This window comes from Thunnus albacares, chromosome 8, assembly GCF_914725855.1.
Source record: "Thunnus albacares chromosome 8, fThuAlb1.1, whole genome shotgun sequence".
In the NCBI taxonomy this organism is placed as follows: domain Eukaryota; kingdom Metazoa; phylum Chordata; class Actinopteri; order Scombriformes; family Scombridae; genus Thunnus; species Thunnus albacares.
This window is the reverse complement of record NC_058113.1, coordinates 24,998,562-25,014,002: the sequence shown is the minus strand read 5'-3', so window position 1 is coordinate 25,014,002 and position 15,441 is coordinate 24,998,562. Positions and strand designations below refer to the sequence as shown.

The 15,441-nt window shown below is 39.5% G+C and overlaps 1 protein-coding gene across 2 annotated transcripts in view; it reads left to right on the top strand.

The window, feature by feature from the left end:
- The window catches only part of slc9a1a (solute carrier family 9 member A1a), a 32,651-nt gene that overhangs the window by 10,196 nt on the left and 7,014 nt on the right, over positions 1 to 15,441 (top strand). For both annotated transcript variants that reach the window (XM_044358579.1, XM_044358580.1), the window contains exons 2-10: positions 1,450 to 1,922; positions 3,536 to 3,786; positions 5,572 to 5,789; positions 6,725 to 6,933; positions 10,391 to 10,480; positions 12,514 to 12,584; positions 12,876 to 13,052; positions 13,982 to 14,108; positions 14,534 to 14,635. In XM_044358579.1, the coding sequence (XP_044214514.1) occupies positions 1,450 to 1,922; positions 3,536 to 3,786; positions 5,572 to 5,789; positions 6,725 to 6,933; positions 10,391 to 10,480; positions 12,514 to 12,584; positions 12,876 to 13,052; positions 13,982 to 14,108; positions 14,534 to 14,635 (1,718 nt within the window). The remainder of the gene's footprint in view (positions 1 to 1,449; positions 1,923 to 3,535; positions 3,787 to 5,571; positions 5,790 to 6,724; positions 6,934 to 10,390; positions 10,481 to 12,513; positions 12,585 to 12,875; positions 13,053 to 13,981; positions 14,109 to 14,533; positions 14,636 to 15,441) is intronic.

Below are 15,441 nucleotides of genomic sequence, written 5' to 3'. Positions count from 1 at the left end.
TGTTGTCAGTGTTAAGGTGCCATGTCATCAGCTGGTACAGTGCCATCTGGAAAGTGTCATGTCCCTGTGCTACAGTAGTGTACAGTAAATATAGCCGGGGCAAGACTTCTCACTATGGGATGCACGCTACTGTCTCTTTGATGTCTTCATCCCCTCTTGTTTACTGTTTTATTTATTTTGTAAAAGCTGCAGTTGTCGTGTCACCTTGCTGTGTGTATATGTAGCCTCGTCCAGTTACATGTGAAACTTCACAGCAGCTCAGGAGTGTTTGGAGGTGGAGGGGGGTCCATACCAGCTCAGTAATTGTTTGGGATTTTAGAGTCCGGAAGTCGTCCTTTAAAAGTCAAACAGCTTTCATTATTTGTTAGGCAGTAAGTCTTACAGCTTGTACTGCTGGTAAAAGCATTAGCATTAACAGTCTCTGGGGACTTGTGCTGTGACATGTGAGCCATGCAGCCTCAAGCAATAGCAGATAATTGCAAGGTTATTTCAATTATGTGGAACTACTTCAAAATGGGATTAGTATGTAAACCAGAGGAGAAATGGAATTTGAAAGATTTTCTTTCCTTGTCAATGGTTTCACTTACTTACTTTTAAGTCTCATCTGCTGAATGTGAAGTCATGGTAAATGTAGTTAAATTGCAGCCTTGACTTGTAGACAGTCATGTAAGATCCATCTACGATAAATGCTGTGCATGTCTTTTACATAAATTCCATTAAGAATTCACAGGGCGATGGTGTTATGTAGCACACCAGAAACTACACAGCAAACAGTACGATTTCCTTGTTCTTTAACCAGCCCTCAGCTTCAGGACTGGAAATAACACTTTTTTTTTGTATTTTAAACACCTACTGAGAATATAGGCACTTTAAAAGTTTTCTGTGTTACAGACAAGTAGAAGCAGAAATAATCTTATGAATGCAGGCAAGCTCCAACACGTCTATACAGCCTGTACAAAATGTTTTTGTCTTTACATTTGCAACACTGACTGTACAGAATACTAATTTGGATGTTGAAATTACTACTGATGTACAAAGGTCAAAACAAACAATGACATGCATGCATACACAGTTTACATACAGTGGCATGTTTTAACGTGAGAGAGCTCTGCACCATCAGAGTGGCTGCTCAGTCTGAAGCAGAAGTTAGAAATGTTGTGTCTGTGTGGTGCTAGTACTCACACAAGTGTGGTATGTCACAGCTGATTGGTCTTGTTATGTTGTGTTAGCCAGTTTCAGTTTGCTTTCGCAGTGGTGCCTTTTTATAAAGTGAGAGTAACAGATGGGAACAGTTCCAAATAATCTTACCCACGCGCACCTTGACTTGCTTATCACTCAGACAGAGACACACACAGACTCAAAAAGATTGTTTAGACCTGAAGCAATAAATCCTGCTTTGAATTCCCAGGTAAATCTCCCCCTCGTTCTTTTTTCCATCTTTCTTCCCAGGGTTCCACCTGATCCCTCGTCTGTCCGGCATCGTGCCAGAGAGCTGCCTGTTGATTGTGGTGGGTCTCCTGGTGGGGGGGCTCATCAATCTAGCTGGGGAAAAGGTCCCCCCAGTGCTGGACTCCAGATTGTTCTTCCTCTGCCTGCTGCCGCCCATCATCCTGGATGCTGGCTACTTCCTGCCCATCCGTCCCTTCATGGAGAACCTGGGCACCATCCTAATGTTTGCTGTCGTGGGGACCTTGTGGAACGCCTTCTTTATTGGAGGCCTGCTGTATGCTGTGTGTCAGATCAAGCCAGCCAATCCATCCGACCTCCACCAGCTAGAGCTCCTGCCTTGCCTGCTGTTCGGCTCCATCATCTCAGCTGTGGATCCTGTTGCTGTGCTGGCTGTGTTCGAGGAGATCCATATCAACGAACTGTTGCACATCCTGGTTTTTGGCGAGTCACTGCTCAACGACGCTGTCACTGTTGTGAGTAACTAAAACAGGAAATAAGATTTATTGTGGTTGAATGCAGACTTTTGTGATCCTGTTTGTCATGAGAAAGTGCATTTATTGTTTCACCAGCACTCAAATAAGATAGAAGACTTGGAGATTAGAAGTCCTGAATGCACAGTTCTCTGTCAAGCATTCATGTCATATCGCACTTGATGTGAACCCTTACTTGTAACCCAGAGGCCATAACTGGGTAGCAGTAATGACTCTGATGTCCAGAGTAACAAGTTTATCTCCTTGTATGGAGCATCATAAAATAATATGTAAACCTTTTCCCCCAGAAGGCTTCTTGTTGACATAAATTAAAACTTTAATATTTAGTTCTGAGTTTCAGACTCAGTCACTGGGTTTGATCATATCAGGGTGTGTAATCTAATTCTGTTTTTAGTAAGACTTAATCTCTCATCACACAGCGAGTGAACCATTTACTAGCATGTCACCTCACAACAAACCTTAGCTGCTCACAGCACACCATCTGTTAGCTGGCCTGTTCCCAAACCACACCATCTACAGTATAAAGTTACCTACAATGCCTGCTTCGTAGCTGCAAAAGGTGCCAAGTTCAGTTAAATCCACTACTGTTTTTGACATCAGCTAGCACAGTAATTGCATAAATTATTACTGTGCTAAATATTTCTATAAATAGTCTCCTATATATTCATCAAATATTCTGCATGTCCATTCCACAAGAACCTTTGTCTTCAGGACATATACTATAGTCAACGTGTATTAGGTTTGTCTTTAATACACACTTATACAAGCTGGATGGCACTGCATCATCATTGGCAGGGGCAGTTTTGAGTGCAGGCTCTGGTGAAAGCCAGAGCTCATCAGTCTAGGAGTGTTTGGCAGACGATATGCATGATTAGCCTGTCTGGCATTGCAGGAGTCTATATTTTCTCATAGTGAGATACTAAGCAAATGACTGGTACTGGACTTTAAATATCTTTTTATCATCTTGGCATGAGTAAAAAGTCGCTGGTGTATTTTCCTCTACCAAACTGTCACAGGATGTGCTTAGCCTCTACATTTTCAAAAAAGCATGTCCTCGTTGATGGTGTTGAACCTGAAAAGTCTGTAATTTTGCTGCCTAAATACAGTTTTAAAATAACCAATCTATTTTCTTTTACTACATAACCTACTTTTATAAAACAATGTCCTGGCAAAACATTGAACAAAATTCAGAGAAAAAATTGACTTGACTCTGTACAGCGTGACTTGCCTTGGGACTTTTGGTTTTGGAGTTGTCATCTGCTGTGACCTCTACCCTGTTTTATTGTGAAATATGTAACCACTTGAGAGGTTAAATCTATTTCCAATGAACTTCCGTCGTGACTTGTTTATTCCCTTTTTGAACAGTCAAATAATTAACACAGCCCCATAGTGCAGGTATATGTAATATACTTTCTCAACACATGACAAACTTAAGTTCTAATTTGTGGTAGGCATTGAAGCTGCCTTTTTTTGTATATCTTAAGCGATATTCTGTCTTGTTATTTCCAGTCTTTTCACACTGTCCCCTACTCCTGTTTTTTTAATCTCCTCTTTTTTATCACTCACTCTTTTCCTCCCCCTCCACCTTCTCCTAGGTACTATACCACCTATTTGTGGAGTATTCAGAGGTTGGCACGGTGACGTTGATGGACTGCTTCCTCGGAGTTCTCTCCTTCCTCGTGGTTGCACTGGGCGGCGTTCTAGTGGGAGCTATCTATGGGATCCTGGCTGCCTTCACTTCACGCTTCACCTCCCACACGCGTGTTATCGAGCCACTTTTTGTCTTCGTGTACAGCTACATGGCCTACCTGTCAGCTGAAATGTTCCACCTCTCTGGCATCATGGCGTAAGTTTGAGGGGTTCTTATTTTATTTTATATATATATCATCACAACATGTTTTTTGTTCTGTTTGACTGAAAAGCTGCCACTTTGCCAACATTTTTAGCGTTTTTTTCCTGATATTCTCTGACTTCAGGATTATTTTTATCTTTGTTTTACTGAAAACCAAAAATAATGAGCCCTGCGTGTAAAGCAGTAGTCATCACAAGATATGATAAAAGCTTGGTGAATCTTAATAAGTTTACATTTTTCTACAGATATAGAACTTTTTCAAACATAAAGAGACATGGGACAAAGAAAAAAAGGAATTATAAAAGTAAAACAAATACAATACAGCCTATATCCATATCATATTAACCCCTTAACCCACACCATCCTCCCTTCAGACTTCTCCAGGCAAAACAATACAAACTACTGGTAACAAATAGTAAGAATTCATAGCACACTAACAGTTCATACTGAGAATTCATACCAGGAAGTAATCAACTAACATAGAAACACAAGATTAGAAAAGACAAGACAAGACGATGCACAAGAAGACAAAAAAACCAAACAAACCGGTAGCTTTGATGCCTTCCTTGACCCTGTGAGCTATTTGATACAGGTTCAGCATATATAGCTTGAGTATCCAGCGTATCATGTCTGCTCTCTGGTATCTGAAATTTTCCAGCTGTTTCAGGAACATCCCTCTTGTATCACATGGTTTTAATGTATGACTCTTCCCTCAATGATTAGATGTCATGGTCTACATGTAGCTTTCCCACTGCCAGAGAAAGTCCATTTCAGCTATTCCCATTGGACAGTAACTCAAGATACATTGTGGCATATTACACTCTGTGTAACCAGTGGTGGAATGAATTAATCAACTCTAACGGCACCCAAACCGGACCTGAATTTATAGGCTGTCCAACATTCTCTGAGGTGCCATTTATCATCAGCTCCTCCAGTACGTATCAGTCCATTTTCTGTTTAAGGTGCTAGGAGTTATTGACGATGCAGACAGGAGGTGATGATATACTGAGTCTCCCCTGTGTGTCAGGGCCAATGGATGTTTAGCTTCAAGGACGATCTCTTCCAAGGCCCGTGGCTCTCTGGTTGCACCTGACATCAAAAACAGGATTTGTCAAGGTGTTCCTTCATGTCATCTGTTTATAAAGAAGAACTGAAATAGTTTACCGGTGTGAATTCCTTTCATCACTTCCCTAAAGCCTTGAATGCCAAAGCAATATTGACATGAAGGAGGAATGGGGTTGAATGTTGAGCAGCTGCTGCAGCTGATGGAACTTGGATGGAGTTCATTTCTGGCCTCCACATGTTTGACATAGGAACATTGCATGACACTAGAATGGAATAGAGAAGTGGTCACCAGACAGGGATGGGGACATCGCAGTTGGTGTCGCGTTTTTTTCCATAATCACTGTGGAACTAAAGATGGGTAACTGGAGCACTCCTTTAGTGGAAAACTCTGACATCACTGTTGCTGACAACTGGAGTCAAATCACAATTTCTGTTACCTGCCCGTTCCCTTTGAATGTCTAGAATAATGCTACATAGCTGCTTTTTAGTTGTATGTTCAAGAATGTTCATTTATGAATGCCAAACATCACAAGAATTTGCAGATAAGAGAAGAAAAAATATATTTCTATAAATATACAGTACCAGTCAAAAGTTTGGACACACTTTCTCATTCAAGGGAATGGGAAGGTGTGTCCAAACTTTTGACTAGTACTGTATATTCTATCCCTACATTAATCTTTTAACTGAGCGAACATTTGCTTCTTCTCCCTCCAGGTTAATAGCATGTGGGGCGGTGATGCGACCGTATGTGGAGGCCAACATATCACACAAGTCCCACACCACCATCAAGTACTTCCTGAAAATGTGGAGCAGCGTCAGCGAGACACTCATTTTCATCTTTCTCGGCGTGGCTACAGTGGGCGGAGAACACAATTGGAACTGGATCTTTGTCACAGTCACCGTTATTCTGTGTCTGGTGGCACGGGTCATAGGTCAGTTCTACTGCAGTGATTAGCAAAACTTTTCAAAATCGATGTAATGGTGCCATGCTGGGGTGTGAAGTAATATAAAGGGGAAACAACCGTTATCGTGTAACAGGAAGTGTTATATCATTAGTGGTCAGGAGGCAGAGGTGACTTCTGGTTTATTCTTGAAGTGTTTTTGATTAAACTGATTTGTCATTAAGGTAATAAAGCAACAAGTACAGATCAAAAGGCTCAAAATGATAGTTTATCAGTATTTCTTTTCAAAGGAGATAAATCTGTTATTGTACACTTTGTATTTTGAGTTGTAATCTACACAAAAAGGTAAAAGGCCTTGTTCCCAAAAAAGGGAACTTGAAGCACTGACAGGAGTAAATGTTGCCCTAATGTTTCGTAACACAAACATTGTGAGAAACTGTGTGAGAGGAAGCGCCAGCGAGGATTTCCATGTTGACTTGAGGCTGTCACAAGTCCTTCTGTTGATTTGTCATCTTAGAGTTATTAGTGTCACTGGCAAGAGAGACTGAAAGTGAAAGAATGAACAGGTTTGCTGAGTAGTGCAATCTTAACTTCTCATCTTCTTTTCCATTTTCTACTATTTTCCCAAAGAGCTGAAGACTTTCCAAACATAGACGTTTTGTCTGTGACTAAATGGTTGCAGTCAATAACGGATCATATGATTCAAGATCTTGTGATGGAAAGCAATAAAGTTGTTCTTGTGCTGTCAGTTAAAGCACAATTCCAATGTTTTTTAGGACATTTTTTAAGTTTTTAGGAAATTTACTATAAATCACATTTGGCTTTAGTATTTCTTTTTGCTATTTTTCAAACTTACTGACAATCCCTGGCATATAAACAGGTTATAAAAAGTGTTTCACACAAAGTAACAATAACTCGGCATAATGACAGACAGCCTCAGTTTCTCATTACATTGTCCTTCCCAGGTGTGGTTGGTCTGACCTACGTTATCAACAAGTTCCGTATTGTCAAGCTGACCACCAAGGACCAGTTCATTGTGGCCTACGGTGGCCTGCGAGGTGCCATTGCCTTCTCCCTGGGCTTCCTGCTGGACGAGAACCAATTTGGAAAATCCTTGAGAGAGATGTTCCTTACTGCCATCATCACTGTCATCTTCTTCACTGTCTTTGTCCAGGTATGACTACCCCATCTACCCCATCATCTTGTCTTGTTTTGTCTAAATGGACTTTAGGAGAAGGAAACTTTATAAGGAATTTGAATAAGGGGATGTTATTATACCTACCGTTCATGCATGACTTCAGTTTATTAAATAAGGTCCATTATATATTTAAACTGTGCAGAGAGATTGCTGCACTTAAACACTTAAAAATCACTTCCACTTAAAACAGATTAGACATTGTTTCAGTTCCTCTCTTGTGAATTATTTCGTGCAAGAGACAGTGTGGATTTAATTCACATGTTCTGTATATCACCCACTCATTTGCATTTGTCGTCACCAACTGTATTGGTTTGCAAAAGAGTTCCTCGTCGGTGTGGTATATTTGCTTAGTATATCTAGTTTGAGTTTTCACCTCCATCACTGTCGACTGGTACTCTTAACAAAACCTATTTAGTTTAGAACAAATGTTTTATTTACAACTATTCAGTTCATCTCATGATTAGTGGTCACACTGAGGAGTGAACATCGAACAAACATCCATGTATTTTCAGGAAGAGGTTGGCTTTTCGTCTGCCTTCCCAGAAAAACGACTTATTTGATGTCACATCAGTTCGTCAACCTCAAGTGGCCAGATTTTCTTTTTTTTTCTGCTTTTTTCGCTTTTGAAGTAAACTGTTCCAGCTGTTATAGGAAATTCTAATTTTCGCTGTCACTTTGAAGCACACTGACAGACAGGAAAGAGAGCCAATTCATGCATAAAATTTAAAACATGTGCAGAAAGAATACAAAATCTAGTTTATATAGAGACACATTCCCACCGAATCTCAAGATAAAATTCAAAAACAGCACATGAAGGCAAGATAAGACACACAGGCAGTGATTGCGGACATATTATGTGTTGTCTGTTTTAAGCACCGTGCCATGCATCCGCTCAATCCTGTCTGATAAAACCTTCTCCCGGTAAAACTGTAGGAAGATGCTCGGATGTGAATCAGGCCCAGAATGGCAGCAGCTAAAATACTGAACATGTCCTCAGTACTCAGAGACTAGATTAGAAACATGTTTTATTCATGCTCGATTCAGCGCTGGCAGACTGATGCGGAGACAGAGGCAGACCAGGAGGTAGAAGGTAGAGACAACTTTCACCCCTGGAATAAATAGCTGGAAGTGTGTTTACAATATGTGCGAGTAAGAGAATGATGAAGAGAGTAGGGCTGGATGAGACGGTGTGAAAATCAGAGTACATTGTTATATTTACTTGATGATGGGTCATGTAAAAATAACTTTTGTATTATTTTAGCGGACGACCTTTCCTTTCCTGTGTTCGCTTACTTCTGATATTAGGCTGCTCAGTATTATCATTATTAGTAGTAGTAGTAGTAGTAGTAGTATAAATTTATTGAATGCAGACAATCTATGAAAAATTTCCATATGCCCTAGAGGAGAGAATGTTTTTAATTCCATATTTATGAGGATCAGACATCTTCAAGTATTGAAATATGGAGAAAATCATCCAAATTGAGCAGCAATCTGTGGTTCTCACTTATATGAGGGACTTGATGAAACATAGGGAGGGACTACTGATAATTATTTGGTTTGTCAGGCAATATACAGTATTTTGGATACTAATGATGGGAATGACACACCGCCATTCTGACATTTTTAAGTTGCACTGATTGGTCTGAAGTGGGACTAGGGATGCCTCCCAAAACCCAGTTCTGAATTGGAACCACTTCTAAAATTTAACTTGAAAAAAACTAGAAACTAATCAGGAAAATTCTGGTTTTTGTGTAATCTATTATTGCACCGCAGCCACTCCTCTCTGTCCTCTCCTCTGCTCTCTGTGTCAGTGCTGTGCCAACACAAACATTCACACTCGTTACTGTAAGAGCTACTTTATCAAACCGCCTGTTAAACAAGTATAAACATCGAGTATATCAGCAGCAGACAGAGGAGGACAGAGGACAGGATGACTTAGCCTTTAATGATTTTTATGTTCTTTATTCTTTCTAAACTTCACTCAGTATTTTGATGTCAGGAATACTATTTAATATATTGACTTGTTAAATACATGATTTTTTTTAAAAAAACGGGCCGATGGGGATGGGATACTAACAATTCCCATCCCCAAGTGGGACTCAGGATAACTATGGAATACTACTTTCTTTCATTGTGTATGGTAAAGGAATAAATGTAGTCACTGAATGTCCTTGTGTCATGTTTTGTGTGCTTTATTTGGAGTAAACATGAGATGATTAAAGTGTAGGTTCTTTTGCATGCGTAGGACTGGGAGCTAGAATCTTCTGTCATTCACTTTAGTCTATAATTTTTAACCAGATGGCCGGCTTAATCTCCTTATGCAGCAGAATCATATGCTCAACCTTTTAGGTAATGATGGGCACTAACATACACAAACACTCACACACATACATCATTCCCCATACAATGCTAACCAGCGCTACTCCTTATAATCTGATAGAGGTAAAACATCAGAGTGACGTTGGATTTTTTGCGTTCCTGGACCCACTCTGCAGTTTGATGGTGAATCTTTCTTAATCATGTTGAAGATTGAGCAAAAAAAAGTAATGTGATGACACATAAAGATATTTCTAGTATAGCTACAAGTTAAATTGGACAAAACAATTTAAATCAAAGAGGAAACAGTCGTTTTTGTCGATGCTTGCACTTATAAGTTGTGTTTATGGTCACATTCCTCGATAAAATGATCACAGTGATCCACAACACTCTGGCTAGCAGGTTGCTGATATGAAATAATACTTTTCTTAAGTGTAATTGAGAATGCATGACTCGCTGTCTAGACTGAGCATCAGAGTTTTAGCAGTGGAGGATTTCTCTTGAGCTGATCTTGCAAGAAAATATCTCTTTTCCCTATGTCCTTCACTTTGTATATTTCAAAGAATGTCTGTCTTTCCAGGGAACACAACATGATATTTATATTTTGTACATTATGTACAGAAGGATTTCATCATGTTTGTCATATTTAAACTTGAGCTCTAAAATATGTTGATTTTAAAGGGGAACTGTAACTTCCCACATGTTGTCACCCTCTAAAGGGGTTGTTGTGAAAGGTCATGTGAAAACCTGCTGTTTCTGTTAATCACTCATTGAAAACTGTGAAATGTGTGACGATAGTGAGCTTATGCTTGATTTCAATGAATGAAAACATGGTGGCTTTGTTTTCAATGGAATTGTAAACCAAGACAGGTGTGACCTGATAAGCTGATCAGCAGTGGTTAATAGCAGAGTACAGAGAGTGCTGGTTTATGTGTTTTACATCACATACTCAGAGAGATTAGAGGACATTAGAGATACCAGTTTCAAGGTGCTCATGCAAATCCACCCTTTCATTCTCATGCATAGAGTGGGTGATACGAGCCTATTTCTGTCTTTAGCCAAGGTCAGGAGATGTTTACAGTGAATAATGTTTTGTTTCTCTTATCCCCTCCTGCAGGGCATGACCATCAAACCCCTGGTTGAGCTGCTGGCTGTGAAGAAGAAACAGGAGGCCAAGCGCTCCATTAATGAGGAGATCCACACCCAGGTACGACCGTTTAACCTTCACACATCCTCAGCTTTCACCATCCAAAGTTGATGGTTTTTGAGTGTTTATACATATTTATGACAGAACCTCTTGGTATACAGATGATGAATGAAATGTCGGAATGGTTTGAAATGTTTTGAACCACAACATGTCATCTATACAAAATGGGGTATAGATGAGGTACATGTAGTAAATACTGATAAATTCATCACCATCTTCTTTCGCCAAGATGCCTCATTAAGACACTGCCTTGCATCTTCACTTCCTATTATTTAGTAATTTCCTCTGCACAGAGACAGCAGAAATGCAAATACTGTTATTTGTACAGTCATGCAAATTATTTAAATTTAATATTTAATTGTTTTATAATAGTATCATACGGTCGATCATGCGGTCGATATGCTGTTATGTAAATATGACATCCTGTTCCAGAAAAGAGTCTCTGAACCCATTCAGTTTGCCATCAAGTTTTGATTATTGCTTCCACCTACTGGCTGTGTGGTGGTACTTCATCACATACTGAACAGTGTACTGGATCAGCGTAGTGAGTGTCAATCCACACATTTTTGATCATTATGAAACAACTCAGTAAGAACAGTGTTGTTGCCCCATTTAATAACAGTACCTCATTCACCAGCTCGTTAAAAATACCTTAAAACACACACACACTCAAACTCAAACACATCCATGAGTGATCACCGTGGTCCACAATTCTTGAGTGCTTCTAAGCTATTAATACAGCTTAGATAAACACACACACAGTACACACAGAGCCCTCTCTGGGGCTTTGTGGTGAGTCACCAGTGCTCGTGGCTAGAAGAGCAGTCTTTCCTAATGGCTTTGCCTCTGCTGTAAAACACAAGTGATTAGAGTCAACAGAGCTAGCTGAGGGACAGCAAAACAACCCTAAAACAGTAAGGTATTTTGGTCAGAAATCAGGAATTTATCACATATTTGTTCACTGCACTATGAGGGGCTTTTTATAGATGGGGGACAAAAACAGTGTGTTTTTTAAAAAAGAAAAAGAAAAAAAAAGACACACCTATGACATGGGATCAGTATGACCAGTAGAGAACATATGTTGCTGTATTGAGTCTTTGTTTCACTACTGATCTACTAGCATTAACACTCTAGAGAAACTTTTAAAAATTAGACTTTTTAACCCTCACCCCCGCAGTGCTGGGCAGTTTTTCCTATAAATCAGTCACTTCTGACAAAGCACAAGTAAATTCAGTGGCTCTGTTTAATGACTTGTTCCCATAGCAACACCGTTTGTCAGATTGTCATCTGCAGGCTTAGTCAGGACATCAGAGCAACCCGAGGTCGGCTGCAGTCCGAGCAACAAATGCATCTGTACATTTCCCTGGTTGTGTGAGCAGGCGTGCTGCCACAGTTAATAACCACTGTCCAATCAATCACCTGGCTGCCGCTACTGCTGCTGCTGCTGCTGCTGCTGGTTTTCTCTCATGAATTCCATTTGAAAGCTCATCACCTGCTGTTGCTGATAATGATGTTGGCAGTGTAACCTGGGAGGGTGTTTTTTTTACTGTGAGGAATGGGAACAGTGGTGAAGCAAAAAGTACAACATGCAGCTGAGTAATGTCTTGTACCCAAGTGCCTGTAATCACAGTTATGGATCATAAATGATCGTTTATACACCACAAAAAACAAGTAAGCATATGTAAACATTTTGCCTCCAAGTGGTATACATATAGTTTGTACATACATTGGTGAAAGAGACAACAAAGCAACATAACATAAAAGAAATGAGTCTTTGACCAATCAAATTACTCTAAATTAAATCTACTGTGGTACAAATATGTACTAAAGTAGGTGTAATATGGGCTCTGGAGGGGTGTGTACATTAGATATAGCTTTGATCTCATGATATTTTTGTAGCATTCAAAGGCTGTGTAATGAATAGTGAAAATATTCCACAGAAAAGGCTGAGGGCTGAAAGTCTGATTCAACCTGGAGTTTTTATGTCAGTCTCCTTTTTCTAAAAGTTTTGCCTCTTTGTTTTTTATCTCCAGTTCCTTGACCACCTACTGACTGGAATTGAGGACATCTGTGGACACTATGGACATCACCACTGGAAGGACAAGTATGGATTTCACAGTGATCTGACATTATAATTTGTAGTTACTGAGGATTAGGGCTGCATTATTTTCATTACTGATAAATGGTTTATGACAAGTGTTCATCACAAGCCTGAAATAATGCTTTAAATCATTTCATATTTAGAAAATCAAGCAAATCTTTGACTCACAGAAACTGGGATCTGCAAATATTTCAAATTTGTACTCAATGAATTATTAGTATTACTGATCCATTGTCAAAATGATCATTGATTGTCTCTCTTTTCTCTGGTCTGTCACTCTTTTCCTCCTCCCAGACTGAACCGCTTCAACAAAAAGTATGTGAAGAAGTGCCTGATTGCAGGCGAACGCTCCAAGGAGCCTCAGCTCATTGCCTTCTACCACAAGATGGAGATGAAACAGGCTATTGAGCTGGTGGAGAGTGGAGGGGGAGTCAAGCTGCCTTCTGCTGTGCCCTCCACAGTTTCCATGCAGTAAGTACTGAGCACTAAAAATGCCAAACTGTCTAAATATGATTCCTTAAAGTTTTAAAATGTCTTGTATTCACTAAATGCAGATCATATTGTTTCCAACATGCTAGTATGCGTATTGAAAGTATTATGAATTAATCGCAGCCATTATATTATATAACAGTACTGACAGATTCTAGATGTTAAGGAGATATTTCTATGTATGTTACCTACACTTGCAGTCGTCATGTGATATTAAATACGAACGATATAGGTGTGTATATATATATATATAGGTATGTTTTCTCCCTGATGCAACATGTCTTTTACTATCATTGTTCATGCGCATGTTAGTATGCAGTAATCTTTCCAAAAAAAAAAAAAAAAAAGGTCCTGTAAGCAGCTGCACAGGCCTCATTAATTTCACACCTATAGTACTGAGTAATCAGTGATAAATTAATAAATTAAGCCTTGATCAGTCTTGATATCCAGTGTAGGTGCATCAGTCATTTTTCACTACATGTAAGTAAAAGCTTGAGACAGTTTATGTTCAGAATTTCTTTGCTCACAATAGAACTTACATTTTGTCTTTTCACTCTGCCTCTCTCAACCCAAGGACAGACCTGTCAGACAAATTCACGCAGCAGTGCCAGAAAGAAGTATAATAAAACTTACTTTGTTGATAATGAGTATCCACTACCAAATTTGAGCTCTAACATTTCTAGGTAAATTATTTTTCCTGGTCTCTGTACTAAATCAGTTTGCTGTTAAATGACAAGCTGTCACTTGGAGTAGTTTGTTTGTCCGCATAATATATAATTGTGTGTTTTCACAAAAGGCCATCAGATAGACTTCTGATGGTTCTGATACAGTACACGCACAGTACCTCTAAGCTGTTTCCACTGGTCTGCAGTACACAAACTCTTGATTGTTTTTTCCTGTGTATTCCCTAGGAACATCCAGCCCAAGAAGCCTCCTCCTGCCAAGCCTGTAGAAAGAGTTTTACCACAGCTGCCTAAAGGCAGAGAAGAGGAAATCAGGAAGATCCTCAGGAGTAACCTTCAGAGGACAAGACAGAGGGTAACACTACTGCTATATGAATGATGATGACAATTATTACACATATTTTTTCTTGTTTGGATTAGCTAAAGCTTTATTAACATGTATCACATTTAGAGCATATCACTGCTCTTACATGAGCTTATATCATATTGATTGGCACTAGTTCACAAGTAGCACTACATTAATAGCTCTACTTATTCATTAACTAATACTGAATTTTAATTTGAATGGACACAAGAAAGCACATTTGATTGATTTATACTGATAAAGAGTATTGTTCCCTTTTGGTCCCCATAGCCTGAGTGAATGAGCCATGTACTGTGAGGTTGAAATAGTCCAAATGCATCTGTACAACCAAACCAATCAGTATCAAACATTTTTATGCCTTAACTTTTATTTGTTAACTAGTAAATTGACTTCTTGAAATGTCTCTCCTCTCTCAGCTGCGCTCCTACAACAGACACACTCTGGTGGCTGATCCATACGAGGATGGCTTCGGTGACTTCCTTATGAAGAAGCAAAAGATGATTGAGTTGGAGAAAAAGGTATGATTATCAGTCTCAGTCTGAGCCAGCTGTCTGCTTTGTTGAATGTTAATGATACCCGGTCACCAAAATCTCATGTCCCCATATAGGTCACTTCATATCCAGATAACAATACATATCACAATATAGCACATTTTCTGTGAATTCAAGGAATAAAAAGTTTCTGATCCGTGACTTTTCATACCCAAAGCACGTCCATGCGACAGAAGTAGCCCAGCTTTTAGGTGAGAGCTCCCTGTTTGTCTTTGTCCATCTTTTGCGCGGATTACAGTAATAAATTACTCTTCTTGGCTTTTTACTCACACAACTTTTATTGCACTTTGAGTAATGTAACGAGTGTAATTGTCGTCAACTGAAGTACTTCACCTGGTTCACTGTCTCTCCTCTGTTGTGCTGTGTGCAGCACACACGGAGGGCCAAGCCCCGCCCTTGCTGAACCACAGAGAGCAGAGTAGCACAACCATAAATGACAGCAAAAAGCAGCAGAGACTCTCACACTAGCTGAAATTAAATGAGTAGACATAAATAAGGTAAATAACATAAATAAACATAGTCTCTATTGAGTTTTCTGTCATTTATGGTGGCACTATTCTCCTCTGCTCTCTGTGGTTCAGCGAGGGCGGGGCTAAGCCCTTCCTGTGTGTGCTGCACACAGCGCAGCAGAGGAGAGACGGTGAACCAGGAAGTACTCAAATTGACAACAATTAAACTTGTTACGTTACTCTAAATGCAATAAAAGCTTTGTGAGTAAAAAGCCAAGAAGAAGAGTAATTTATTAATTTAATCCGCGCAAAAGATGGACAGAC